The 27826-nt window shown below is 42.8% G+C and overlaps 1 protein-coding gene across 3 annotated transcripts in view; it reads right to left on the bottom strand.

Moving 5' to 3' along the window:
* The window catches only part of DPP6 (dipeptidyl peptidase like 6), a 1951083-nt gene that overhangs the window by 785845 nt on the left and 1137412 nt on the right, over nt 1-27826 (bottom strand). For all 3 annotated transcript variants that reach the window (XM_069211130.1, XM_069211129.1, XM_069211131.1), the window contains exon 5: nt 27675-27749. In XM_069211130.1, the coding sequence (XP_069067231.1) occupies nt 27675-27749 (75 nt within the window). The remainder of the gene's footprint in view (nt 1-27674; nt 27750-27826) is intronic.

The raw sequence follows: 27826 nt of genomic DNA, 5'->3' as shown, positions 1-27826 counted from the left end.
TTTTTCACCCTTCTTCATTCCATTCCTGGATTCTCATGTGTATTCCTTCCAGGCCAGGAGCTCTTTTAGATGGACTGTTGATTATAGCACTGAATACCTCCTTGTAGGAAAATTGAATCATCAAGGGATGTGTACAATCAACAGGGCCATTTTTTGGGGTATTGTCATTTGTGTGATAAACCCTTCTGAATGACATACCCATCCCACTGGACCTACATGGAAGGTGATTCTATTGTAAGGTGAAACTAGGAGGAGGCTGTCACATAGGTCCTTTCAAAAACCCTGCAGGTCTTTTGCTTGGTAAGAATGCACCAAAACTTCCCATTTCTTCTCTTTCACGTCTGCATTTCTCTTCCTGAGTGCCTGGGATATACGAGTCAGATTCCAGAACCATAAGGAAATATAAAAAGCAAACACAGCAACATGTACAGGGGACAATTATTTAGGAGGGCTTGAGTGTGCAAATGTTTGCAAGAGGTAAAAAAATAACATCTCTTGAGGGCCATATATGTACAATAATTGGTGTGTCAGTCAGTTGATTTCCACATTTTCTCTTTCCTCTGGCATAAAGAGGTCACAATCAATATATACAGTGGTTAGATTAAGATACACACAGTAGACATGTTGGGCTTGGGGCAATTATTTCATTTATTTAATTCAGAATTTTAATCATGCCCTTTATCCCTAATGTGCATGGAGGTTTAAACTGCCACAGGAAAAAAACTGTTTTTCGCTTTTGACACAACAAATTATGTGTACATAATTAAAACTTTAGAGTTGGCTTTTGAAGGCAAAATTAGAAGATTTGAGAACACAGCAAGCAGTTGTTTGGGGACAAAATGGGTCAACATATCCAACTAACATATGAGTCTTAATTCACGCTCTGATGGTGACACTCATTACTGACACTACAGCAGATTTTGTTTTTAGTGTCTGGGAACTCTTCCATATTACAGTCTTTGTTTTTTCATTTATTATGGAGAGGCATTTTAAGATCTTAATAGTTTGCTTTGCATGCGTCATTAGTATCTCTACACACACTTCTGTTATAGGAGGCCTTACTTTGAAAAATGTATACAACTCAAGGGATACGTATGCTGCCTGAGCATATGGGGATCTCTATTCTGAGTGGTAGATCTGATGGCTGACCCTCTAAATTCTTCCTATCTTGACTTTGCTCTTTGAGACCCATTACTACGGAGTCTGTGTACATTTTAATTTTCCTATCATTCAACTGAAGTATGTTCTCAGTCTCAAAATAAACCAGAAACTTCATGAAAGGAGAAGGATAGGGAAATGAAAGAAGGCAGAAAGTCATAGAGGATTCATTTTACAATACAAATGTGTAAGAATTTCTGCCAAATTGCAAAAATCAAATTGTACAATCTATATTTTTACCCAATTTTCAAGGAATATACTTTTTAAAATAAACAGTATGGCCTCAGGTTTCACATCATTTTCTTCAGGTAGAACCCCTGCTACTTCAAAATAGTCTGTAGCCTCTGGTTATTTAGTTATATTATAAAATGTGTGTTGTATAATACACTATTAGCTTTAGTTATTTGTTTTTTAAATTTAGGTCCATATTTATACTTTTTGCACCACATTTGCATAATTTTTTGTTGCGAAAGCAGTGCAAACTTACAAAATACAATTATATTTAGTAAGTTTGAGCCACTGTTGCGTCAAAAAATTACGCAAATGCATTGCAAAAAAATATAAATATGGCCTTAATGCACTGTTCATGGACTGCAGTTCTCTAAAACCAAATGTATGTAGTACAAGCCACTATTAATGAATTTATTTTCATACTCAACTTAACACCTACCTAATAATATTAAATAAAAGTATGCTTATGTCCAGGTCAATGGTTTAGTGTTCTTTACAAAACAGAGAGCCAGGATTTAAAAAATCCAAAATGTTTACTAATTCAACAGAAAGAAACAAAGGTAAGTTCATCCACTCGTTTTAGACTTCCAAATAGAGAACCACTTTGTTTTGACAATTCCTTTTCGTGGTGTATAGCCTTTCTTTTTCAATTTGGATTCTGCTTTTTCATCAAAGTGATCTTTTTAAAGTTATTGTTAATTTGGATTTAGGAATATGGAATTACATTTGTAGAATGTTCCTTCTGCAGAAGAAAGCTAGTTTACAATCCTCCAGGAAGCAAATTGTGGTTCCAAATACAACCAAAACAATTTTCTACTAATGAAACTCATCCAGCACTAGTAACAATTTTCATGCAAAAGATTCTCAAGTCTTGAAATACAAGTCTACCAGACGCCAGGCAAGGAGTGCATTTGAAATAAATATATAAAAAGTAACATGACTACATGAATAAATTAAAATAAAGACACTCTTTCTTCATCATGAAACTGTCACTTCTATAAAATTACTCTATAGCGATTTTTCTGTTACAGATCTTTTTATTAGTAGCTTGTTGGAGGACTAGCTGTGGAACAAAGCTACAAATTGAACTTTGCTTAACTCAAAAGCTCTTCTCATGGGATAAATGTGTCACAAACATGGACTAATTAGGCCATGGATTTTTGTGAAAGAATTTCAAAATATACCCTACAATATTCTCCTAAAAACTAAAAGCAAGTACTGTGGAATGTGCTTAGTGCTATTCCACTTCTCATGTGATTAACCTAGGACAGGTGACATAGACGAGTGGAAAGCCCAAAAATATTTCATAGTTTTCTCTTAGAACATTTTTTACAGGACAATTTGTAAGTTTACAGTAATGCGAACAACAAAGGACCTGATTTAGAGTTTGGCGGATGGATTACTGTCACAAACGTGATGGATATCCCATCCGCCGTCTTACACGTTCCATAGGATAAAATGGAATCATTATACCGCCGACAGGATTTCCATCAAGTTTATGACAGAGTAACCCCATCCACCAAACTCTAAATCAGGCCTTTAGATATAAAATCAATGATGGTTTGTGAACACTTAATGTACTTGCAAATTTATAAAAACTAACCAATGTCTTTACTTTATTTGATTAAGTTTCAGTTGCAAATATCCAATTATGATACGTGACCCAATGCCACACTTTATTGTTAACTTAATGTAATTATGTTGTAAGATAAAAAGTAGTAACTATTTTAAATAATTGTGTATGAGATTGGAAACCAAATGAGGGTTATATACTTTATAATGCTGCTCTTCATTTTATCCATCAGTGTTCCCCCCTAAGAGCATCCTAATTTCTGCTGCACATCTCATCTAGGTCCTCCAGAAATATGACCACATCATCCCATCCTGATGGAACTCCACTGGCTACCCTTGTCTTCCCACACCATCTTCAAACCCAGCTGCATCATTTACAAACCCATCAATCAATCAATCAAGGCATTTATAGAGCACGCTACACACCCATGAGGGTCTCAAGGCGCTAGGGAGGGGGGGGTTACTGCTGCTTGAAGAGACAGGTCTTGAGGCGCTTCCTGAAGGCGAGGTGGTCCTGGGTAGTCCTGAGGTGGACAGGAAGGGAGTTCCATGTCTTGGTTGCCAGGTAGGAGAAGGATTTACCTCCAGCGGTGGCTCTGCGGATGCGAGGGACGGCGGCGAGAGCGAGGTTGGTAGAGCGAAGTTGACGGGTGGGTATGTAGAAGGCGAGGCGACTGTTGAGGTATTCGGGCCCTTGTTGTGGAGGGCTTTGTGTGCGAGGGTGAGGAGCCTGAAGGTGATCCTCTTGTTGACGGGGAGCCAGTGGAGGACTCTCAGGTGGGCGGATATGTGGCTGTGGCGGGGTACGTTGAGGATGAGGCATGCAGAGGCGTTGTGTTTGCGCTGAAGGCGTTTCTGAAGTTTTGCGGTGGTTCCTGCGTATAGGGTGTTCCCGTAGTCCAGGCGGCTTGTGACGAGGGCGTGGGTAGCAGTCTTTCTGGTATCGGCGGGGATCTAGCGGAAGATCTTCCGGAGCATGTGAAGGGTGTGGAAGCAAGAGGAAGAGACGGCGTTGACTTGCTTGGTCATGGTGAGAAGGGGGTCCAGGATGAATCCGAGGTTGCGTGTGTGGTCTGAGGGGGTGGGTGCGGTGCCAAGGGCCATGGGCCACCAAGAGTCGTTCCAAGCGGACGGGGAGTTTCCGAGGATGAGGACCTCTGTTTTGTCTGAGTTCAGTTTCAGGCGGCTGAGCTTCATCCATTGTGCAACGTCTTTCATTCCATCCTGCAGGTTGGCTTTGGCAGTGGCAGGGTCTTTGGTGAGGGAGAGTATCAGCTGGGTGTCATCGGCGTAGCAGATGATGTTTATGTTGTGTTTGCGAGCGATATTGGTGAGGGGGCTCATGTAGATGTTAAAGAGAGTGGGGCTGAGTGAGGAGCCCTGTGGGACGCCGCAGATGATCTTGGTGGGTTCTGAGCGGAAGGGTGGGAGGTAGACTCTCTGTGTACGGTCCGAGAGGAACGAGATGATCCAGTTCAGGGCCTGTCCTTGGATACCAGTGGAGTGGAGGAGGGTTAGTAGGGTGCGGTGGCAGACGGTGTCGAAGGCGGCCGAGAGGTCAAGGAGGATGAGGGCAGTTGTTTCTCCGTTGTCCATCAGGGTTCTGATGTCATCTGTGACTGCGATGAGGGCGGTTTCTGTGCTGTGGTTGGCCCTAAAGCCAGACTGGAAGGGGTCGAGCAAGTTGTTGTCTTCGAGGAAGTTGGTCAGTTGCTTGTTGACGGCCTTCTCGATGACCTTGGCTGGGAAGGGGAGGAGCGAGATGGGGCGGAAGTTCTTCAGGTCGTTGGGGACCGCTGTAGGTTTCTTTAGGAGCGCGTTGACTTCTGCGTGTTTCCAACTTCCGGGGAAGGTGGCCGTGGCAAGCGAGCTGTTGATGATGCTCTGGAGATAGGGGGCGATGATGGCGTATGCTTTGTTGAAGATGTGGTGGGGGCATGGGTCCGATGGTGCGCCAGAGTGGATGGAGTTCATGGTGGTTCTTGTCTCTTCGGGGCTGATGGGGGTCCAAGCGTTGAGGGTGATGGTCGGGGCTGTGAGTTAAGTGGTGGTCGGCGGGATCTGGGGTCCGAAGCTGTCGTGTAGGTCGGTAATCTTTCGATGGAAAAAAGTGGTGAGGGAGCTGCAGAGGTCTTGTGAGGGCGTGATGGTGTTGGAGCTGGCGTTGGGATTGGAGAGCTCTTTGACGATGTTGAAGAGTTCTTTGCTGTTGTGGGTGTTCTTGTCCAGTCTCTCTTTGAAGGACGTCCTTTTGGTGGAGCGGATCAGCTGGTGGTGTTTGCGGGTGGCGGTCTTGAGGGCTGATATGTTCTCGGCAGTGTGTTCTTTGCGCCAGGTTTTTTCGAGGGTGCGGCAGGTTTTCTTGGATTCTTTGAGGGCGTCTGTGAACCAAGGAGGTTTCCGGATGTCGGTCTGTCTTGGGAGGTTTCTGAGGGGGGCGGCGTTGTCGGTGCAGTTGGTGATCCACTGTGTGAGGCCGAGGGCTGCGTTGTTGGCGTCGGGGTGATGGCAGGTCGGTTATGGTCGAGATTGGAAAGTAGCTGTTCTGTGGAGATTTTGTTCCAGGGTCTGCGGGACATTAGTTGTGTGCGAAGGTGGTGGGTCTTGCGTCTGAAGGTGAAGTGTACACATCTGTGGTCAGTCCAGTGTATCTAGGAGGAGTAGTTGAAGGCTATGTGATTGCTGGCGGAGAAGATGGGGTCGAGCGTGTGGCCGGCTGTGTGAGTGGGGGTGTTCACCAGTTGCTTGAGTCCGAGGTTGTCGAGGTTGTCGAGCAAGGTGGCGGTGTTGGTGTCGTTGTTCTTCTCCAGGTGGAAGTTCAGGTCCCCGAGGAGGATGTAGTCAGGCGAGGCTAAGGCGTGCGGGGTGATGAAGTCTGTGATGGATTCGCAGAATGGAGCGCGTGGGCCAGGGGGCCTGTAGACGAGAGTGCCTCTGAGGGTGGTCCTGGGGTCTGTGTGGATCTGGAAGTGCATGTGTTCGGCGGCGAGGGGGGTATCTTCGATGGAGGTGGTGACGTTGATGGAGCTTTTGTAGACGATGGCGATTGCTCCTCCGGTTTGGTTGTTGCGTCTTTCCTGGCGATTTTGTAGCCGTTGGGTATGGCTAGGGCGATGTCGGGAGCCGATGAGGTGTTCATCCAGGTTTCTATGATGAAGGCAACGTCGGGTGCCGTGGAGTCCAGGAGGTCCCATAGTTCAATGGCGTGTCTGTGGACGGAGCGTGCGTTGAGGAGGATGCACTTGAGGTGGTTGTTAGGGCGTGGGCCGGTGGACGGATTGTAGGCGCAGTGGAAGGTATACTTGCAGGTTTGGCAGGTGAAGGGTCCTTGGGTGCGTTTGGGGCTGGCTTGGAAGCAGGTGGTAGTGCGTCCAGGGTTGAGTGCGTGGAGGGAAGCGGCATCGTAGCTGAGCTGGGGGTTTTGGGAGCGCTGGGGGCCAGGGGTTCTGGTGCTGGGCGCGGACGGGTGCAGACGGGCTTGCCTTTGGAGCGCCAGCGGCCGCGCAGAAGCCGCCATAAGAGGGAAGGGGGGGAGGAGGGGTCAGCTGGGAGGCGGGAGGGGGGACAACGAATGGGAGCAGGGGGGGCGGGCCGCATGGGGGCAGTGGCGGGAAAGCGGGAGGCGGGAGGGCGGGAAGGCGGGAGAGCGGAAAGCGGGGGGGAAAGGCAACCAGAGAAAATAGGTAGAAAGAGAGAACAGAGACAAAGAAGAGAAAAGGCAACAAGAGCGAAAGACACAGAGGAGAAAAAGGCAACAAGAGAGAAAGACACAGAGGAGAAAAAGGCAACAAGAGCGAAAGACACAGAGGAGAAAAAGGCAACAAGAGCGAAAGACACAGAGGGGAGAAAGGCAACAGGAGCGAAAGATCAGAGCGGGGAAAGGCACCTAGAGAATACTGGCAATTTAGGGACAAGCGCAGAGGTGGAGTGCAGGTGGAGCTGCAGCGGTGGGGGAGCAACCTACCCTAGGGTCAAGGGTCGCTTGACCCCAACCACCCCCTTACCAAATTGTAGAAAATGCTACAGGTCTGGCAAGTTTTGTGGTGTTTTTGTGGAAAGCAATTAGGTAGCTAATTTCTGAAGAAATCCTTTCTTTGGAAATACTACTTATATCTTTAGAGTGGCAATCAGACTTAATGTGTTTTTCTTTCTTTTCATCTATTGTATCTGTTTATTGGTTTACATAATCATGTGACCACAAATGTGTCTTTTAGTCATTCATTTGGTAATTTTGAAAATTTACATATGCAATCTAGTTTATTTTTGGTCTTCCTTCCTTTCTTTTTAGTAGATTTGTGCTATATATTACGTCCAAAGTCAAAGAAAACCAACCATTGATGTTATCATAACAGTAGGTAGGACCAACGTTTTCTATAGAGAAAGCATTTTTTGTCTTGCTGATAACTGCGGCATTTGACAAATCTTCACGGAATTTTCAGTCGAGTGTACCAATTAGTTCAGTTGCTGTCTGGGAAGTTTTGGGGTGATTTGTGAAGCTGGGGCTGAGAACAAGGGAGGGCCCCACGACGTATTATCCCCATGCAATGTTTATGGGGATTTTGCAGTTTTTAGAGACAACTGCAGCCCGAACCGCTGAACAGTATTACACTAAATTTTGCAGAAAGTGAGAACTTGATCTAGAAAGAGCCCTTTTTGTAATTTGCTGTAAATCTGTTCAGTAGTTTCAGAGTTATTAAAGTAAAAAATATAGATATATAGCGATGTGGATCCTTTGCACGGGATCTGTGGGATTCCTTTGAATCCGATCGAAAAGCAAGGCCCTCATTGTCTGGCCACAACCTGAAAGGAAAGTTGTGGCTGTCATTTTGTTTCTTGGCTCGGCCCCTGAGAGAAAACAGATATAAAAATACATCTAAGGGGGCAGGATAAATGCACCCTGACGGTCTCTAAGGACCCCTCATGGGTCAGGGAACATTTATCCTGACCCCATAGGTCTCTAAGGACCCCCTTATGGGCAAAACATTTTCCAGTTTTTTTCCTGGATCTTTGGATCCACTAAGGTGCACAGTGTGACACCCAGAGTAAATCTGTGACTGATCCGCAGATCTGAAGCCCAAAAGAAAAATAACCTCACCCACTCACACACGTTACCCTTGATGCGCAAGACGAAAGGCCGTGAGCAGCTTGGGGTTGGGCGCATCCGGTGGGTTGGCCACAGGACCTGGCCCTGCAATGCGGTGGTTGTTTTAATGTATGGTAATTATAAATGACTTTACGTTAAAAAACATAGACATTCACCGAAAAAAACAAAGGTTACAGGGACATTATAGTTAGGTTGATGGTTACCTACTCAAAACAACAGAAAAATTATCTAAAGTAATCGAAGTCCATACACATGACCCAATTAAATTCAAAGGGTCACAATACTAGGTTTGTTAAAGCACAGTCAACGATGTTTCGAACCTTTAGTTCATTTGGGGTCTCAACAGGACTAAACAATCAAAGTGAAACCTACAAGAGAACAGAAACGTTCTAAAATAAATTAAATAACAAATCAAAGGGGGACAGAGAAGGGTCAAATAATTAAGAAGGTGACACACCCACCTAATATCAACAGTGAAAACCAATCACCAAGTGAACCACACCAATGGTGTAGTTACACAAAGCCTACTTACAAGGGGGCATTGCACTAAATGTCCAAAACGAGAGGGGAAAGAAAACTAGATTAATAAGTGGCCAGTCACTAGGACAATGGGAAAGTATGTACTTATGTGTAAGGCACCCGTGATGCGGTCCACAGAGAAAGTGGCATACTGTAGTAGCAGCGCAGAGGCGAAATGAAGCTGCCCTCCAGGAAACAGTGATAAATAAAGAGGTTTATTTTCTTCTTTAAAAAGGTCAAGGAAACGGAAAGAGTCACGGCTATGGTTGATACCTGATGAGAGGTTCAGAAGAACTGCCTCCCACCAGGAAAACAAAAGGAAACATTCAAATAGAATTGGAACATGATCGCATCAGAAAGAGAGAACTTTCCGATGCAATCATATTCCATCAAACATTAAAGACATACACTACTCATACACCATGTAAGATATATAACCGCACCTAGTGCTGTCTTGGCGGCTGTGCAATACAATGTCATCCGCTCCATAATCTAAAAGTTTGATGGAATCGTGTTAAGAACAAGAATTTGATGATATAGCATACACCTGGGCCCATATTTATACTTTTTGACGCTAAACTGCGCTAACGCAGTTTAGCGTCAAAAAATTTACCGCCGTCTAACGCCATTCTGAAGCGCCATGCGGGCGCCGTATTTATGGAATGGCGTTAGCCGGCGCAAGCAGACCGGCGCTGCCTGGTGTGCGTGGAAAAAAACCACGTAGACCAGGCAGCGCCGGCGTTGGGCAAAAATTACGTTAGGGCGTCTTAAAATGGGGCAAGTCAGGTTGAGGCAAAAAAATCGGCTCAACCCGATTTGCGCCATTTTTTTACGACGCCCAGACGCCATTTCATGACTCCTGTCTTAGTAAAGACAGGAGTCATGCCCCCTTGCCCAATGGCCATGCCCAGGGGACTTGTGTCCCCTGGGCATGGTCATTGGGCATAGTGGCATGTAGGGGGGCACAAATAAGGCCCCCCTATGCCACCCAAAAAAAAAAATAATATATAAAAAATTATACTTACCTGAACTTACCTGAATGTCCCTGGGGTGGGTCCCTCCATCCTTGGGTGTCCTCCTGGGGTGGGCAGGGGTGGCAGGGGGGGTCCCTGGGGGCAGGGGAGGGCACCTGTGGGCTCATTTTGAGCCCACAGGCCCCTTAACGCCTACCCTGACCCAGGCGTTAAATAGTGGCGCAAATGCGGGGTTTTTTGACCCGCCAACTCCCGGGCGTGATTTTTGCCCGGGAGTATAAATACGACGCATTTGCGGCGCCGTCATTTTTTTAGACGGGAACGCCTTCCTTGCATCTCATTAACGCAAGGAAGGCGTTCACACAAAAAAATGACGCTATTTGCCAATACTTTGGCGCTAGACGCGTCTAACGCCAAAGTATAAATATGGCGTTAGTTTTGCGCCGAATTTGCGTCGAAAAAAACGACGCAAATTCGGCGCAAACGGAGTATAAATACGGGCCCTGGTCTATTCATTAACATGGTTTACCTCTTATTTGAACATGAGGGAAAGGACCCGCGGATAAGGCATTCACTCACAAAAGTGACCACACTAATGCAAAGTACATGCAGCACGGTCTCCTACTTGCTTCCAACAATATGCACAATGGCGGGATAAGGCAGCTTGCTCCTGTGCAGGGCCGTACTGAGGTAGAATTTCAAAGGCTCAATACCGGAATAAGGGCGTGCGCTTGAGTACTGCCTTTGCCACATCAATTGAAATACAGCTGTGATGTGCCACATAGAGCATCACCAGATAAAGACGGGCGTTCTAAGTGGGTCTTGGAATGCTGACGTCAGGCTCCGAAGGACATTGCACTGGGCATTCTGTAAATACAGACGGGCACTCCAAGCGAGGCTTGGATCGCAGATGTAGGAATTTCATACCCACACAGTGGCGCTTTAGGCCTAACAGTAATTAAATCGGCTCACGGATCATCTAGCTGATTTTAGAAAGACAAAAGCACACAGTTCTACATTGTGCGCGATGGGAGTGAAAACAGTTAGTAGTATTTTCTTGAATTCTAAGTACAAGAGTAATATATAGCTTTAGGGTATGCACAATATCCAGTCATCCTATGTAGTGGTATCTACAGCCCAAAATGGTGAAAAGGGACAGACAGGACCAGAGACTGAAGGGCTGGCAGAAGGAGGAAAGAAATAAACAAGGAAACGAAAAAGGGGGCAGGGGGTTAAATCCAAAATCAACATCTGTATAACAATTACACTGCAGTTCATCTTCCATCCAATAAGGACCTATTCAGTGCACCAGCCAGCCAAACAGGTCAGAATTACACTGCTGGAGAAACAATCATGAAATAAAAGGAAAGTAAGAGGAAAGTAATAGCTAGCCATATCTTGTGTGGGGAGGGGAAATACACTGCAGATTGTAGCTCCAGAGATGATATGTAAAGGGTGCCGGTCACACAGAATTCGTAACAAAAGTAACAATATTTGGCACCCTGAAGGGGGCATAGGAAGAGGAACAATAAACCTCTCAACAACACTTAAAACATCTTCTTAAAGAGTCCAAGGTACCGAAAAGTAGGTCCACGGTAAACTGAGCTGTATGTCCATGTACCCATTCAGTTGCACTCAGTCCTTAATGAATTAAACCGCAGCATTCAGCCCTGTTTAATGAACCAACTTGACTACATATCCATGCAGCTCTTCTGCTGTGTTCAATCCTTGATTAATTGAATTGCAATGTTCAATCCACATTACTTCTCTTTTCTTAAGAGTTGTCGCCGGATCACCACCTCTCGCTGTTATGATGGTGTCAATTACTTGCCATTTCAGATCATCTGCAGAATGGTTCTTCTCTTGAAAATGTGATACCATCGGGGCGGTGGTGACTCAGCACCTAATCCATTTGTGGTTCTGACAAATGCGAGTCTTGATTGACTTGGATGTCTGTTCTTTGTAAATTAGTGCACAACATTCTTTGAGTTACAATTTGAAAAAAAACCTGTTTTTAACAATGCATGTTCAAAAGTCTTAGTGTCAAATGTAAAGGCACATGCCACACATTTGCCACAATGATAATGGCCCAGAAGTGGAGGAAGACCCAAAACCATGTCTAATCTTAGAGTATCTTCAGAGGACACATTTCTATTGACTGAATGAACAAGAAGATCCTTAATGCTTTTTCCTTTTTTTAAAGCAAATATGGGTGGTGCTAGTTAATCATCAATACTTTGTAGAATATACCAATTACTGTTTATCAGCTTTTGAATTCTATTGGTTTGTGGATAGAAAGTGCTTACACATACAATTCTTTCTAATGGGGTTTTTGTTATGGTATACAGTAACTCCTCTCAGGGGCAATACCAAGCTCTTTTCATAGCTATTTTTATAATCTTTTTGGGGTAACCCCTGGAGAGTAGTCTATCTTAAAGTACATATGCTTCTTTGAAGTAGTCCTCCTTTAGTGAGCAATTCCTGCACATCCACAAGAACTGGCCAAAGGCCAGGCTGTGTCTGAGGGCCCTGTGGTGGAGACAATTGTAGGACAGCAATGTGTTATTATCTGTCAGTTTACAATATAAGCTTGTATACAATCTGCCCTCTTTGTGTTAAATCATTAGATCAAAAAAGTGATTTCAGAGTTATCAATAGAGAAGGTAAATTGAATATGTTCCTGAACCTGATGCAGATAGGACACACAATCCTCTAGTTCTTATTTAGAGCCTGGCCAAATTACCAACATTTCATCTATATATCTTTTCCAGCACTTACTACTGATACATAATGGTGGGTGACAGGACATATCTGTGCTCAAAATCATCTACATAAATATTAGCCAGTATATGTACCAAATGTGATTGATTATACTTTTATCATTTCATAAGAACCGTTATTTTTCTAAGGATAGTGATATGACCCAGGTTCTTATTGGGTAGGGATTGGCTTTGTTAGCTTATACAGCTGTTTCACAGGGTCATTGTCAGGGTAGTGCAGAAAAGCTAATTGATAGGGCAGTGCTTCCAGACATTTTAGAACCAAGACCCTATTTTTAGAACAACAAAATTGTGCTCACAATCTAGCTCTAACGGGCATGAGGTTGGGCAATTCTTTAATGTAATAATAGATATGCTTTCAAAAGCAGTAGGTTACCAAAATAATAGTCTTTCAAATTTTTAGCATTCCTCTCTTAACAGGAACTGTTTGTAAATATCACAAGCGTGACCACACCGTTCAAACTTTATCAACTGTGGCCAAGATGGTGATCTTTACAGGATCTGGAACACTTTTTAGAGTGAGGTGCTGGCCTAGGCATCTGTTCACTAAACTCACACAAAAATATTGAACCATTAGTGTTAATACCAGTGATTTAGCAGAGAATGAGGTTAGTCTTGAAATCCATTTTTCTGTTAAAACGAGTACCATGGTGCATTTTGGACTCCATATCGAGACAATGTAGTTCTATATTGTGCAAACACTTCTCAAGGGAATGAAAGTGACCTACATGAGGACCTGATTACTATAGATAAGGGCAGATTGGGTTATTTGGTCTGAGCCTGGGAATACCAGCAAGGGCTTGTTTTAAAACTGCACTTAGGAGCATAGTTCAGCACCTTTGCATCAGTGGCGCTGGATACATTTTCAGTGTGGAAGTTCTAACAGCAGTGCTACATCATGCAAGTGACAGGGATTGTGAAAAATCCTAGCTTCACACATAGTTTAGCAAAAGTATTCAGCTGGAGAAGGGTAATGGCATTGTATGTAGCTGATGATGCATTTTGGAGCACAGCTGCAAATATATTACTAAAGCATCATGGAGTAGTATACTGTCATTTACAGACAGCACTGTTTCCATTGAAATGCCCACTAAATGTGAACAGACATGCAGCTTTACTGATAGGACCACACAGCACACAAATACACAAAAGAGAAGATGTGGAAATCAGGTTTCAGTGAATACATATTATTTGTGCATCATGAAGTAAAAATTTATTGATTTTTTTGATCCTATTAAAATCTTTGTTTCTATCATACTTCAGTATTACAAAAACTGTGTTTCCTTTTTTGCTTTCCTAGGTGCTAATATTTTCTGAAATATGTTTACGTTCACTTATAGGTATTTAAACTTTGTGTATGTTACCCAAAAATGACCATGCAGTTTTTCTTTTCACACTTCATATACTGCATCACAATTGTAACATAGTTCATTTTAAAAAACGCCTCTGTCTTTCCATTCAGAGAAAGAAAAGTCAGCACCAGTCCTCTTGATAAAAGAATAAGCAGAAATTTGTCAGAACGCACACATACTGATGCGACAAGATAAATACAAAATGTAAAGGCATCTTTATCTATTGCTCATATTTATCTATTGCTGTTCCAATATACATTTGAAATCGGCTAAAGACCCACCACGTGGTCACAACCGACAGTTTGGGAAACACTGTGATAAAATCATAATACTATTAGAAGCTGGAGTAGTAAAAAACTCCTTCACAGCAATGGTCTTTTGTAAGCTAAAGTAATTTTTTAAGTCCAGAGTCCAAAATAGGGAGTGCAAATGCTGCAAGTCACTGAGCACCTCCAACTCTCCATTCCTAGCAGTCCTAGATATTGTGCCTTCTCCCCTTCTGGAACCACCATGCCTTGCATCTTTGTTCCAAGTAAAAAAAAACCTAAAGAGTGAAGGTTGGTCTGCCCTAACTAGGGTGGGGCAAGTGCAAATACAACATTATGAACATTTGGCGGACAGGCCACCAGGTCAAGAGTTTACATCACCAGAGCCAGGTCAGGCTCCACTACAATTTTAAACAGAGTAGGATAACTATGAGTTTGGGAAGGCTGGTGTACCCTGGTTTGCAGTGGTGCTCCCAGTGCATCAGACTCAATGAGAGTGGTTATAAAAAAGTCTGTATTCAGCAAAGGAAACAGGAAGGTCTCTATCAATTGAGAAATATATAGTCCATGCTCACTTGCCTTCCAAGCGTGCAGTCAATTGCAACCTATTTTCTCAAGGCTAGAAATAAGCCTGAAACCCTGCTGATGTTTTGCAGCGTATATGTTTGCAGACCATCTGGTGTGTAAGCCACCAGCAAGTCCCAGGAGTCCACTGTTACAGACACAGCATGCCAAGAGGATTTCACGACACTTCAGCAGAGTCTGGAGGAAAGCTTCCCAAGTCCTGTCAACAATTGTATGTAAGCTAGCCAGATCTGCCTGGTCAGCACACTCCTCCATCTTTGAGGCACTCACCCACATTGAACCTTACCCATTACCCTTAAGCCTAAAACTAGAGTGGTTTTAATCACAGTCCCGTTGCGTCCCTCAGTGACCAGGGTCAAAGAAAATGTGTCCCTGAGCCATAGATGGAATCCAGTGCTTGAAGAAATCCTGCATGGTCCTTGTGTGTGCTGTTTGTGCCTGGAGGTTATATCCCTGCCTACCATCTGCAATGTCAATATGTTAATCTCCCCTCTTGACATAAAGAATTTGAGCAGCTTTCATTAAGACCTTTGGGTCATAAGTGATACAATTTAGATGGTACGCTAATTATACCTATGTACATAAACTAGGAAGCAAAGAAATGTCACCAGATGAACATCTTCCAGCTATAAAAACTGGCATACTAAATATTAAAACATTAGAAACTTATCATCATTCCTCAAAGATTGCATTTATCATGTTAAGGACAGCGATCAGATAGTGATCACCAGCAACATATTAAAGGATGTTATTTTTTGACAAAAAGATCACAAATCTTTGTTCCTGAAGTAAGACTGTTGATAACCTAGCAATACTGAACAATTAATGATTGCAAACAGAATACATCAGTAGTGTAAAATGCCCATACTCCATGGTCTAAATGAGCTGCTCTGCTTGGGTGTTCTATCATCTGCCTTCAAGGGTTTTCTGTTAAGGCCTCTTGCCCTGTCCATTTCCCAATGGCTTCAACCCACTTTTTTATTTTGCTTTCATTTAGCCATCCCTGGTGACTTTCTGTCTACTCTGCTTTTGAGAAAAACCTCTATAAATTGCTTGAATAATTGTAAGTATGTATCTCTAAATTACTCACTATTCTATTGCAATGGATTCATAAGGAGGAGCCCTCTCCACTCATGTAGCTATACTACCCTAGCAAGTGGGAACTCCAACATGTGGCCCATGTGGCCATGGTAGCATGGAATGGAGGGTGGAGAGGGGCAGGCTATACAAAGTCCAAGCTGACTTAAGTTACCCCCCCCCTTTATATTGGGCAGGAACCCTGCTGCCAGATTTTTAGGTAGAGGAACAGTTGAGCCTAATTCTCTCCTTCACATTAGACAGACAGAATTAATTGAGAGAATGATGGTGCCACCTGCCACTACAAATAGCTTAATTAGGGTAAACATAGCACTACTAATGATTAAGTTACTCAATGTGGCCAACATTTATATTATTTTATGTAAATGGACTTTTTAACGGTTCAAACCCTATTATCATGGTATACTAAAGTAATCAATTATCTTTAACAGATTTTAAGTTACTTTAGTTAAGTGGTTACAGAAAATAACAATCAGCATTGGATGAAATGTTTTTATTTGAGTAATTGTTGTACATTTTGCTAAAAGAATGCGTAGCACAAGTTCAGGAAAGCTTCTTGTCTGGAACAGAACAGGAGACCTAAAACCAATTGATGGAGCCCAACTTAGTTATGAAAGGTTCAGGTTGTTTCAAGCATTCCCATCCATTACATGTGTTGTTTAAGAACGCTGATTTAATGGGCAAGGATTTGCATAGACGTGGGTCAGAAGAAGGCTCTTTTTTAGAGACTCTGTCATACAGAAACGTAAGCTGACCAATATTGTTCAAATGCACCTGTGGTTGTTTGGGAGTTGATGTATACATTTGGGCAGGATATTTCCCTTTTGTGGCAGGACCACTATTGATTACGCATGGTTGGTCCCAGTTTGGAATAGCACAGGCAAGTTAAAATCTATGAAATCGAATAAGCCCCACGCCATTTTCTGTGCTTCATGTTTATTTACGTAGATCAATCCATCACTTCTGTAAAATATAAAAAAATTCACCTTAACCCCCTGAGTGCCCTAGACAAGCTGGTCTCCCCCTTGGCCACGGTTGCCATGTGCCGGGGATGAGACCAGCTTGTCCTGCACCTAGCCCACAGGTGGAGTGCTAGAGCTCCCCCAGTGGGCCTCCCACTCACACCCCCATCAGGGATAGAAAGGGAATCGCTTCCCCTTCCACCTCGACCCTCCACCCCCCAGTGACATCTGATTACATCAGTGCGCAATCGCACGCTGACCACATCAGAAGTCACCTCCCATCCGGAAGAGAAATGCAAAGCATTTCCCTTCTGACTGGGAGGTGGGGGCAGACAGAGGCATGAAAAGAAAGGAAAGGCCTTTCCTTTCATTCCTCTGTGAGCATTTCTGCAGTCCAATAGTGAAGCGATCGGGCTGCAGAAATGCCCACTAGACACCAGGGATTTTGTTTTTGTTTGTGTATGTGTGTGTCTATTACATGAGGGGAGCGGTCCCCAGGGGGGCAATCTATTATTAGGCCTTTTCTGCCCCCCCCGGGGGTAGTTCTGCATATTTTTATTAGGCGGATCTGACACCCGGGGGGGCAGAACCCACTAGGCACCAGGCATTTTTTATTTTTTATTGTTTTACAGACGGGGAGCGACCCTTTAGGGAAGGTTCGCTCCCCTGGAGTATAATTTGATTTTAGGTCATTTCTGCCCACCTTAGGGGAAGATCGGCCAATTGTTTTTAGGCCAATCTACCCCCAGGGAGTGCAGAAACCAGGGATTTTCTTTTAGTCATTTTCACTCAAGGGGAGCGACCCCTTAGGTTAGATAAGGGTCGCTCCCAGTGTGGGCGGGATTTATTTTAGGCCATTTCTGTGATCTGCCCTTAAGGGGGGGCAGAAACCACTAGGCACCAGGGATTTTTTTACTTTTTATTTTTTACAGAAGGGTAGCGACCCCTTCGGCAAGGGTCACTCCCCTGGGGGGGGCAAATTTATTTTAGGCCATTTCTGCTCACCTTGGGGGCAGATCAGCCTTTTGTAAAACCACTAGGCACCAAGGCTTTTGTTAAAAAACATTTTTTTTACAGATGGGTAGCGATCCCTTAGGCAAGGGTCGTTCCCCTGGGGGTGCACCTTTATTTAAGGCCTTTTCTGCTCCCCCAGGGGGGAAGAAGCCAATTAGTCACCAGGGATTGGTGTGTGTGTGTATGTGTGTTTTGTTTGGGGGACAGCCCCTTGGGCAAGGGTCACTACCCATGGGGGCCCTTTACTGTTCGCATTTCTGTCCCCCTTGGGGGCAGATCTGCCTAATTTTGTAAGGTCCATCTGTTCTCAAGAGGGGCACAAAGCCCACCAGAGACCAGGGAAAATTTGTTTTAAAAAAAAGAGGGTGGGTATGGCCATACCCACCCCCCAAAATAAATGTGGATAAAGTTGTTCTACCCACCAGTGGGCAGATGGGGCAATTACTCTTGATCCACTCCCCGGGACGGGCAGAAAGCCTACAGGATACCAGGGAATTAAAAAAAAAATAGTGGGGTGGTGGCTACCAACCAGTATGGACATGTGGGCATGGTTATGACCCCACCACCAACTGAAGGTGGGTAACAGTCTTTCAGTTCTCCCCCCACACACTAAAGCATCTTATCCCATGGCAAGCAAGAGGACATTTGAGTATATTGGGTTTTGGTTTTACATTTGGGCCAGGAGAGCTTGTCTAACTCTCAAAATCATTGCACTTGGAATGGTGAGGGCTGTAGTTTTTGGACTTTGGGACGCTGCCATGTAGAGAAATCTACGAGACCTAGGCACATCTGAAAACTATACATCTGGGTGAGTCCAGGGTGGTGTGCTTCACATGCACGCCGCGCCATTTTCTTACCCACCTTCCACTTTGCTTGAAATCACACATTCTTCCCACATTTATGTGATGGAGCCATCCGGAATCTGCAGGAATCCACAAAATTCCTACCACCCATTATTGTCACATCTATACCGATAAAAATTATGCCCCACTTGTCAGCCCAAAAAAGCTTTTTTTTCGAACTGTCCTTCTGGACCCTCTTTGGTTCTCCCTCATTTTCAACATGTTTTCAGCTCTACCCTATCACAGGCAATTGGCTCACCTACACAAGTGAAGTATCATTTTTACCAGGAGACTGAGGGGAACGTTGGGTGGTAGGAAATTTATCCCGGTGCAGTGATCCCACACAGAAATGTGGGAAAATATGATTTTGGAGCTAAATTTGAGGTTTGCTGAGGATTCTGGGTAAGAAAACACAGGGGGATCCACACAAATCACACACCCCTGGACTCCCTCAGGTATCTAGTTTTCAGAAATGTTTGGGTTTGGTACGTTTCCCAAGATGGCTACTGAGCCTGGGACCAAAAAAATGCAGGTGCCCCTCCCCCCAGCAAAAACAGGTAGTTTTGTATTTGATCATTTTTGATGTGTCTATGTAGTGTTTTGGGGCATTTCCTGTCACTGGCACTAGGTCTACCCACACAAGTGAGGTATCATTTTTATCGGGAGACCTGGGGGAACACTGGGTAGATGGAAGCTTGTGGCTACCCTCAGATTCCAGAACCTTGCAGCACCAAAATCAGATGAAAAAGTGTTTTTTTGACACATTTTGAGGTTTGCTAAGGATTCTGGGTAACAGAAACTGATGAGAGCGTCACAAGTTACCCCATCCTGTTTTTTCTTAGATGTCTAGTTTTAAAAAATGCACATGTTTGGAAGGTTTTCTTAGGTGAGCAAGAGGCCAAAATCCCCAGCGAGGCACTTTGCAAAAAAGAGGTCTGTTTTCTTTAGGAAAATGTGATGTCCACGTTGTGTTTTGGGGCACTTCCTGTTGCAGGCACTAGGCCTACCCACACAAGTGAGGTGCCATTTTTATTGGGCGACTTGGGGTAATGAGCTTGGAAGGAAATATGTGGCTCCTCTCAGATTTCAGAACTTCTTGTCACCGAAATATGAGGAAAAATGGTTTTTTTTGCCAAATTTTGAGGTTTGCAAAGGATTATGGGTAACAGAACCTGGTGAAAGCCCAACAAGTCACCCCATCTTAGATTCCCCTAGGTGTCTAGTTTTCAGAAATGCACAGGATTGGTAGCTGAGCTAGAGGCCAAAATCTACAGCTAGGCCCTTTGCAAAAAACACATGAGATTTCAATGTAAAAATGTGATGTGTCCATGTTGTCTTTTCTGTCACGGGCACTAGGCCTACTAACACAAGTGAGGTACCGTTTTTATCGGGAGACTTAGGGGAACACAGACTAGTAGAACAAGTGTTATTGGCCATTGTCTTTCTTTAAATTTTTTCCTTCCAAATGTAAGGCAGTGTGTAAAAAATTAGTCTATTTGAGACATACAATGTAATTCACATGGTAGTATCGGGATCCCAGAATTCAGAGATGTGCAAATAACCACTGCTTCTCAACACCTTATCTTGTGCTCATTTTTTAAATAGAAATGTTTCCTTGACACCTATCTTTTACTCTTTATATTTCACCAAATGAATTGCTGTATACCCGGTATACAATGAAAACCCATTGCAAGGTGCAGCTCATTTATTGGCTCTGGGTACCTGGGGGTCTTGATGAACCTATGAGCCCTATATATCCCGCAACCTGAAAAGTCCAGCAGATGTAACGGTATATTGCTTTTGAAAATCTGACACAGAAAAAAGTTACAGAGTAAAACGTGGAGAGAAATTGATGTTTTTTTTCACCTCAATTTCAATATTTTTTTATTTCAGCTGTTATTTTCTGTAAGGAAACCTTGTAGGATCTACACAAATGACCCCTATCTAAATTCAGAATTTTGTCTACTTTTTAGGAATCCGGCATCCAGCATTGGTTTTACACCCATTTCTGTCACTAACTGGAAGGAGGCTAAAAGCACAAAACATAGTAAAAATGGGTATGTTCCAATAAAATGCCAAAGTTGTGTTTGAAAATGTAGTTTTCTGATTGTCGTCTGTCAGTTCCTGAAAGCTGGGAAGCCCTTTGTTGATGCCATTTTCAGAGAAAAAAAGACAAGCTTTCTTCTACCGCCCTTTTTTCCAATCTTTAAAAAAAACAAAAAACTTTTCACTGTGTTTTGGCTAATTTCTTGGCCTCCTCCAGGGGAACCCACAAACTCTGGGTACCTCTAAAATCCCAACGATGTTGGAAAAAAGGATGCAAATTTGTTGTGTGTAGCTCATGTGGACAAAATGTTATGAGGGCCTAAGCACGAACTGCCCCAAATAGCCAAAAAAAGGCCTGGCACCTGAGGGGGAAAAGGCCTGGCAGCGGAGGGGTTAAGAAGCATGCATATGCTTGGAAAGGGTAGCCAAACGTTCTCTGTCATAGGGACTCAGAGTCAGGAATTCTTTACTCTGGTCTAATTTAGACCATAAAAGACAATAAATAGACAATCATATAAAAAAAACATAATAACATCGCTAGGACAAAAAAACCATGCAATCACATCATAAGAAGAATACATCAATACAGGTCAATTTGCAGTTCCGCCTAATGCTCAGTGTACTTCTAACGTAATTAATTCAAGACAGCAACCCATAATTTATCAGACCCTATTAACTGTAAAAATAATAATGACAACTGGTGTTGCCTAATGTTCATAGAATGCAAAAACCTTTTATGTAGGCTTTTATAAAGTGCACAAAATAGCATAAAGTGTGCCATGCTTTGTGGGGTAGTATCACAGGGGTATTTTGGAAGTGTTTTGAACCAAGGGCCAGATGTATCATTAATTCCAATAGCAACTACCATATTGCAATTTTTTCCGAATCGCAATTAAATAATCGCTATTGGAATGTATGAAACTATAGCAATTTGCAAGGGCTCGCAAATGAACCTCCCTCATTAATCCATGAGGTAGGTCGCAATTTGCAACCCATTGCGAATTACCACAATCACACGGATGGTGGCCTGCTGAGCTCAGCAGGCCACCATATCTGTGATTGCTTTTAAATAAAGCAATCTTTTTTTTTTTATATATGCAGCACGTTTTCCTCAAAGGAAAACGGGATGCGTTTAAAAAAGAAAAATGAAAAGTTTTGTGGGACCACTGCCTGCTCTTAAAAAATGTTTTCACATGCATTCACAAAGGGGAAGGGGTCCCAAAGGGACCCCTTCCCCTATGTGAATGGGTTACCACCAAATTGAAACTGGTGGTAACTGCGATTGTTTTGCGAATGCATTCACGGTCACAAAACAATCATACATACCTCTGCGATACTGTATTAAGAAGATACGCCCTTGACACGCCTCTCCCTAATACCGAATCGGTATGTAGTCGCAAATTGGACTTGATACATACCAAAATGCATTTTTGCAATTACAAATGCAGAAATGTTTGATACATCTGGCTCCAAGACCCCTGGACAGGTAAGGCATACAAAAAATGAATAATAATAAGTCAAAACCTTTTTAAATAATACCTATGTTGCAGGTTACGAAAAAAAAGCAAGGTAAGGCTCCAGACCCCTGGAAGTAGTCAGATTTGAATGAGCAATAACTGTTTGCATTTTCAAGGCTCTATTTGCTCGCATTTTGGAAAAATAATGATGGAAAAGGGTTTCTAGCCTTTCTTAGATGTAACAGTAATCATTAAAGAATTGGAGTAATAATCTCTAATACCCAGCTGCTCAAACATGTGCTTGATGTATTTCAGCCACAACATCTTATTTAACCACTCAAAACTAGGCATTCTTCCATTATTCACCTATATGTGGCAGCTTCTGGAGTGGACTAAATTTTAAGCCATAAAGGTAAAGGGAAAAGTTTGTCCATATTAACCCAATAATTTAGGCCCAATTCCTCATAGCTGATCTATGAGGCTACAGAGTTTGGGTGGATAAGAGATAATTCACAAATCTATTTTCTAAGATCTGTAAGTGTTCTACACGTACATGGCCCCAGACCCCTGTGCCATACATCCCCATAGGGATGCATTTACTTTTATATACTATTATATATTTTATACATAACAAACATTTTCTTACTAGTATGGGACCTACCCTAGGTGCAAAACAAAATAGTGCTTCAATCATGCCCTGAAATTGTTGGGCTCTGACAGTAAGTAGATGAGCCCAGGTTAAAGAGCTATTTAAGGGAGCGCCTAGGTAATTGAAAGTGGGTACTCTAATGATCTTAACAAATAAACCATATGCACCCTAGATTTCATTTTTCTTGGCCCCATTACCATTGCAAAGGACTTAGAAAAGTTGACCCTTAAATCTAGTTAAAGCATAAATGATATGAAAGATTCCAAGAGGAACTGAAGCCCATTAGATGTTTGTGCAAAAGGAACAGCGCTGTCTGCATATAAGAGACAGGGGACCCGGTGAGAGCTCTTATGGGGCATATCATTCCCATTTTTGAGGAAGTGTTCATCCAAACCATTTATATAAAAAAGGGAGAGAAATTGTGTCAGACTACATCCTTGTTGTGCCCCGCTTTAGGAGTTTACTTGTGTGGTACATTCCCCATTTTGTCCATAACATATTTTTATCCTAGTGTTAGTAAGCATTAGTAAGTTCCTCAACCCCCAAAGAATCTACCATGGCCCATAATTTGGAAAGGTTAACATTATCAAAAGCACAGGAGAGGTCCATAGAAGCTGAATGTAAGACACCTTCCCTGGTTTTGACATATTTCCCAACAATAATTGAGAGATTGAGGCATTTCTTTACTGTACTTACCCCAGGGTAGAATCCAAGTTGGACTGGTGAAAAAATGTTTTTAGATTTAGCTCAAGTCTCTGAGCATGAAAGAAGAACCCACCCTAGTGGTTTGGAGATTGAATCCAGCAAAGAAATTGGACCATAACAATTTGGATCAGCAATTTCTCCTTTTTCAAAAATAGGCACAATAACCATTTCCTTCCATGAAGGAGGCAGATAGCCAGTGACAATGGTGTGAAGAACTCTGGTGATATCAGGGGCCTGGAATTCTAGGCTTGCCAAGCTCTTTCTATTAGAAATTGCCCCCCCTTTAGATCTATGGAAAGGCTCAGATTAATAAGAGCAGCTGCCTCAGTGCCTTGCACTGCCTAGCACAATTTCAAATTAATTTTCTTGGTCAACAAGTGCTGTAAAGTGTTGGACCCAAGTTTCAGCAGGAACTAAATATTCTACCTTAGGAGAATTTGATTCAGAGAAGAAAGGCCGATAAATCACTTCCCAGAATCAAGATTGATCATTTATCCTTACCACTGCTTCTAGTTCGTCTGAAGCCGTTTTTTGAATTTCTATCTTCCTACAAGAAAGAACTTCTTTGTATTTCCTTCTAGTGAGTTTAACATTAGCCGTATGTCTATGGTTGGCCTTGACTGTGCATTTAAGATTATGATGTGCTACAGTGCATTTAGTATTAAGCCAACCTCTGGTTTAGGACCCTTGTTAACTTTCTTAGTGAGCAGAGAATTAGACAACTTCTGATAAAGTGAAATAAAACCAGTTACTATTGCAGATGAATCTGCTTCAAGAGATAAACAGGTAGAAAGCTTTTCCTACAGAAAAAGATCAGGGGTTTATCTTTTCTCATTTTAACCTTACACCTGATTTGGCAAAATAGGCCAATTCTCCGAGCTCCTCTAATTGAGTCTTCACTAAATCCAGGTTCAATATTAGAGATAGTAACCTGTGGTCACTCATGCAGTTGTTCATAATTGAAAAACCCCTGATTAAACAGATGTGGTCATCTGTAATTAAAGAATGATCAATAGTACTACAATTATTTTTCAAATAAACAGTCGGGTGAGGCCTGCTATTTGGAAGATAAGCCTGATGTAAACAACAAATGGTGTTTGATAAGAATCCTATTGAGGACGTCACCATAAGGGATGTGGGTGAAATGATTTATAGGGGCCCCTTTCAGTATAGTTAAACCACACACTGACATCACTAAGTTTGCAAAGTTTGAATTAAAATCACCAACCCACAAAACTGGGCTCTGGTAATTTTACTTTGAGAGGATACTAGATAAGAGCGTATCAAGTTTGTTGCCCACCTCAGCCTGTCTTTGATCAAATATATTATAGTAATAGTCAATTAGTAACAAATTCCTACCGCCCACACTAAATGAAAGCAGAATTTGGAACCACAGACAACTGTGTAGCTCTTTGACCTTCAAACAGGATAATTTAACTGATATCAACACCCCAAACCCCTTTTTGCCCACACAGCTGGCGAAGAGATGCAGGACTACAGTAAGTGCGAAAGCCGTCAACAACAAAAGGGGACACAAGCTAAGTTTGATGTAAGCATATTAAATCATATTTTCCCACTAGACTTAGCCAATATTGGTTGTCAAGCCTGGTGCACATACCCAAAACATTCCAGGAAAAGACAAGAAAAGCTCCATCACTAAATGGTCTTATGCTAGGGCTGGGTTTTGAGTCAACATCCCCAACACTCAAGGTTGCCTCTTGTCTACCAGGCACATTTAAAAAGGCCATGTTATCACTCAATACAGCTCACCCATTGTGTTTCCCATTGGGGTCCAGTCAATCCAAGTCCTCCATGGAGTTTAGGGCATCAAATCCATTGTGTATTCTAACATTAAATACTCCTGAGCATGACCCATCCCCATCCTTAAATTACTTATGGGTCGGAATTACCCAGTCTTGACTAATGGATTTATAGAAAACCCCCAGAGGAAGAGCCTGGATGTCCCTTACATGAGTACACATAGGACTAAGGCAATTCAGAAGGAGTGCCACCGCAATTGTTTTCCTAAAGTTAACCACCTTACAATTTGTCATTTGATTACTCAAGTAATACCCAACTCGCTTAACTCTTCTAATTAGAAGGATCCCATTATGTAAATCATCCCTCTGCCAGGAGTTTTTCACGAGCCTGTGCACCATTTTGGATTTCACGACTGGTGCCTGTTCAGTCTTCACACTGGCAAAAATCCATACATTCCTCACAATCAAGACATAGGGGGTACATGCAGGGGGTAGAAGCAAATGAATGTCAGGAGTGTGGGGACATGGGCCTTCTCTGTTTGCTATGATTTGAGTGAGGGGGTTAAACCATTAGAAGTATTACTCTTGGAATTCAGAGTGGTTTCTTGTTGCCTTTCATCCATCGGTGTCAGATTAGGTTTAACATGGGCTTCAGTAACTTGAGTGTGTGCTCTTTCTAGATTACAGTTTGTGGATACCAGAATGACACAATTTCTCAGTCTGCAAGACTACACCTATGGGGTTGAGTTTAGCTTCCATCTTTTCCAAGCGACCCTGTACCTCTCCACATAGTTTCTGTAATCTACTGTCCATTTTTATTTTTAAAGTGGTACAAAATTCATACAGGGGAACACAATTTGGAGAATGTCCTGAGGATACTGAGGGTGCTTGTGCACTACTCCCATATGTTACAGGTGCAAGGAGACACCCACAAATCACAACTTGGGATAAACATCAGCCCTCAACAGAAGGGCCCCAGTATTTTTGGCTGCTTTAGCTTGCATGTCTATTCTTTTCCTCTTTGTAGGAGCAGGGTTAGCAATAGGTGCACAAGATTCTATAACTTCCAGCTGGGGAGCTTAACTAATGCAGGGGTTTTGCACGCCACAAGCATCCTTTCCTGTAGCGACTGTATCCCCACTGCCAGATGAAGAAATATTCTTGTGGGTTGATTAACTACAGTCCCCCACTTTTCCAGGAACCAAATTTGGTGATGATGCTAGGGATAGCTGCTGGCCTAAATGTATACGTCCTTCCACCAAGTCAATTTCTGTGGTAATTGTGCCCATCACAGAGGCCAGATAATTAGTAATATAAAGGGTAATTTGGGACACATAGTTAGGGCGTCCCTTCCCATTGCAAGTTCTTCTTTTCCCAATTTTCAAATGCTGAATATAACTTACTTGCAGAGTCGAAGTAGGAGAGCCACAGGGGGTGACCCAGCCCAGCCTCTTCCAGGCTCTGACAGGCACAGACGATCCAGCTCCTGGCCCAGTCTTCGACAGGGCACATGTCGGGGTGCGTCCCACATGCATTCCATGATGCAGGAGTAGCAAAGCATTTTTGTGCACTGATTTTAGTATGCCCCTCCTCTTCTTCACACAAGGAATGCTGAGGGACATATTCTCAACCCAGACAGAACCAAACTCTGCTTGTGGGACTGCACTGCAGGAGCAGCAGGGTACTTTTGAACACTGATGTTAGTGTGCCCCTCCTCCTTCTCACACAAGGAATGCTGGGAGAGGAAGTCCTACCCCAGCCAACACCAAAGTCTGCTCGGAGGCCGGTCATAGCGACTTAAGAATAACCTCTTCAATAAAATTGTTTGAGGCCAAGGGGCAGTGAAATTCCTTTTAGTGGTGTTCGGAAAGCAATGATCTGGAGAAATGGGCTGGGATATAGTTTTTGGGGGAGATCACAGACAGGTGTGACACAGACAAGCTAAAAAGAACAGAAGGCATTAAAGTTATTCCAAACATAAAATCTTTCTAAAAAGTGGATACTATGTAGCTAGCCTCCTTTCACAGTCTGTTGGACAATAAAAATGGCCCTTTTATGACAGATTTCATGAGGTTCTTTACATTATTCATTTAAAATATTGTAACTTCACACATGTAATATATTTTGGATAAGTTGTGATATTTTGAATCAGTTGTGCAAGGTGTTATTTGTTCACTCTTAGCATGTTTTATTTCAATTCTGCTATGTAACTATCCATTTCCCCCTTAATTGTACTCCCACGTTTGTCTCTGACACATCCTGAGAGCCCTGCAGCACGTTGTATACAAGAAAAAACAAAACAAAGAAATGTAAAAAGGAAAAAAGAAAGTGATCAAGAAAGAAAGGGAGACAAAAAAAGGAGAAAGAAAGATTGAAATTAACAAAGAAAGAGCGAAATAAATTTATTTTGTTCTATGTACTGAATAAGGGATATCCCAGGATGATATGGAACAATAGTGCCTTCCATCATTAATAATGGCAGTATTTCTTGTAGCCAAGGTTTACGTCCCATGTCAGTGAAATATAGTTATGTCGCGTACTACATTCGTATAATAAACTAATGGATTTGAACTGAAAGAATGTAAATAAATATTACTTACTGGCACAACATTATATGCAAGCAGTACATACTTCAAATCTGGGGACACGTCATACTTGCTGACCTTGAACGTTTCCTGGTAAAAAGAAATTCAAGCAAATTATTTGCCATACATAAAAACTCAGCAAAAAAACTATTTAAATCAAAATTACT

The sequence above is a fragment of the Pleurodeles waltl genome, chromosome 10, assembly GCF_031143425.1.
Source record: "Pleurodeles waltl isolate 20211129_DDA chromosome 10, aPleWal1.hap1.20221129, whole genome shotgun sequence".
NCBI lineage: Eukaryota > Metazoa > Chordata > Amphibia > Caudata > Salamandridae > Pleurodeles > Pleurodeles waltl.
This window is presented reverse-complemented; position numbering and strand designations above follow the sequence as displayed.